Source organism: Penaeus vannamei, chromosome 24 (genome assembly GCF_042767895.1).
Source record: "Penaeus vannamei isolate JL-2024 chromosome 24, ASM4276789v1, whole genome shotgun sequence".
Lineage (NCBI taxonomy): Eukaryota > Metazoa > Arthropoda > Malacostraca > Decapoda > Penaeidae > Penaeus > Penaeus vannamei.
This window is the reverse complement of record NC_091572.1, coordinates 7401529-7404028: the sequence shown is the minus strand read 5'-3', so window position 1 is coordinate 7404028 and position 2500 is coordinate 7401529. Positions and strand designations below refer to the sequence as shown.

The following is a 2500-nucleotide window of genomic DNA, read 5'->3' as shown; positions in this document are numbered from 1 at the left end:
ATGTATATAAATGCTCAAATCCCCACAGATTTCCACAAGTTGAAAAACTTTTCCATTTTATTATATTTTATAAATGTGACAAGAATATCCATGGGATGGGATGAGTGTAGTAATGAAAGTATTGTAAAAGAAAGAACAAATAATGAAAAAGAGCAATAAGGAATAAAAATTAGGTACCAAACATCGACAATAAGTGAAACTGATATCAAAAAAATTTAAAGACAAAACCTTCATTAGCAATAATCTAATAGCCACAAGCAATGTTATTCCTAGACACATTCCAACTCACCCAAAGACACGGCCAAGTCCACAGTCAAGCTCTCAAGCACCCTGAATACAGTCAGGTTGACGTCCTGCCGTCCAGTCAGGATTCCCCGGATATCTCCTAGCAGGCGGCCGACACCCTCCTCACTTGGCTTACAGTCAGAATCTGCTGTGTCCCTTAAGACTATTATTCTGACCATTTCCTGAAAATTGGAAAGAGGATCTTTATTCCATTGTATTATGTTTGGTGTGTGTGAGAGATAAGATTATGTTATTTCTTATAGTGTCACCTCATCTGTTCTTTTGATTATTTTATCAAGGCCAAGAAAATGAAAGTTTGCAATATAAAAAAATGTCAAAGAATATGTAGGATATTATGAAGGCATTCTAAGAGTAAATGAAAGATGGTAGATAAAAGGAGGGAATGCACGACTAAAAGATTTTAAAAAATTTACACAATTCACACAGGCATTAACCTTAATATCCATGATTATCTTTGATGGCGAGGGTAATGACTCAATGTGTTCAGATGCAGTTATTGGAAGAGTTTCTGTGGGATTCGTTGGCTTCTTTGGCAATGGGCATAACTTGTGTGGATGGTTTGTTGGAGCTGTGGAAGGGAGAACCATATTTAAAATCAAGCATGTAATTGAGTCATATGAGTATACTAAATATTCAGGTAAAAAAAAAAAGAACGAAAAAACGACAAGAGCAAGCAAATTCTGCAAAATTACTATAATACCATCTAAAATCACTGTGTAAAAAAAAAAAAAAAAAACGATCACAACAATGAGCAAAAAAGAAAAGAACGGAACAGAACTAATATTTACAATTAAGGGGATGATCCGTGAGAGAAAGACCCGACTGGTTGCCAGTAAAGCTGCTCTCTGTTCCCATAGTAGCTGAGGCCTCCGATGTGTCCAAGTTGGAGAGAGACGTGTCATTGAGGGAATTCTGCAAGGCTGCCTGCAAATAGATAGAAAAAAATTTTCATATGACTCTTCTCTTCCACTACATACTTGACTCAAGATGTAATCAATTTTAACAACATATTCATTCATTTAATCATATGCAAGAATTCTTCACATCAAACTTAATGAAAGCAAAAATATGCAAAAAGAATAAAGTCAACCCAAAACCACACTACATCCTGTTACAATACTAACTGCCTGAAAATCAGCAGCCTTCTGTGCCTGCCGAAGGAGTCGGTCACCATCAGCTGAGAGGTCCTTGGAAAAGAGTACAGGAGTCAAATGTGACTGGACCCATGCCAATACCTTCTCCTGACAGCTTCGACTTACAATTTTCCGGCACACATCTAATGCCTGGAAAAATGAAAAACTTTGATCAGTTGAATTTTGCAGGAGGCAATACAGGAGGAGCAAGAGGAGGAGGAAGAGGGAAAAAAGAAGAGGAGCAGGAGGAGGAAGAGGGAAAAAGGAAGAAGAGGAGCAGGAGCAGGAAGAGGGAAAAAGGAAGAAAAGGAGCAGGAGGAGGAAGAGGGGAAAAAGGAAGAAGAGGAGAAGGACAGAAAAATTAGGAAGAGGAGGAGGAGGAGAGGAAAAGGGTGAAAAAGAAGGAAGGTATGAAGACAGACATGTATAAAAGTACTGAAAAAGCAAGAATACAGAAAAATACATGACAAAATCAATATAAAAGCAAACAAGAGAATCCTGAAAAAGTAAAGAAAGAAGAAAAATAAAAATAAATTCAGTATGCAAACAAACAGCAAAAAACATAAAAAAGAATAAAAACAAGCAAAAAAGCTACCTGCGGAGTCATATCTGGAGGCATCAGGAAGGTTAGCGAAGACAAGACCTCGCCCTGACATTCTTGGTGAGTAACCTGAGTGCACTGGGCGCGGATGTGTTGAGCAAGCTCTTGACTCAGGTCCATCACCTGTTTTTGTACTATGTCCCTTGTTCTCTCAACTGTTTGGGGTGAATTCTTCATCTGCTCATCAATTATAGCTTTTAACTGTGTGATAAAAAGTAAAGTAGGGTCATTCTGGTAGATATCAAGGTTTGCCAGGATGTTAAGTCTCTTTCACATTAAAATATCTTTAGGGTTCTTGCTGTTCATTTTTAGTACCTATATGACAGGTTCATCAGAATTAATATGTAGTTAATGTAATCAGATGGTAAAGTACAAAATCATTTTAGCTTCACCATCTTTTGTAGCACTTTTTTGTGCCTTACATAAGTATATCCTCATAAATGTACATCTAACTTTACTT

At 37.2% G+C, this 2500-nt stretch overlaps 1 protein-coding gene across 1 annotated transcript in view; it reads right to left on the bottom strand.

Annotated features, from left to right (window-relative positions):
- The window catches only part of dlt (codanin-1 like protein dlt), a 26221-nt gene that overhangs the window by 1453 nt on the left and 22268 nt on the right, over positions 1–2500 (bottom strand). The window contains exons 6-11 of the mRNA XM_070138019.1: positions 2433–2473; positions 2035–2307; positions 1431–1589; positions 1095–1230; positions 741–874; positions 290–467 (exon numbers count right to left, since the gene is read on the bottom strand). Coding sequence (XP_069994120.1) covers positions 290–467; positions 741–874; positions 1095–1230; positions 1431–1589; positions 2035–2307; positions 2433–2473 — 921 coding nt within the window. The remainder of the gene's footprint in view (positions 1–289; positions 468–740; positions 875–1094; positions 1231–1430; positions 1590–2034; positions 2308–2432; positions 2474–2500) is intronic.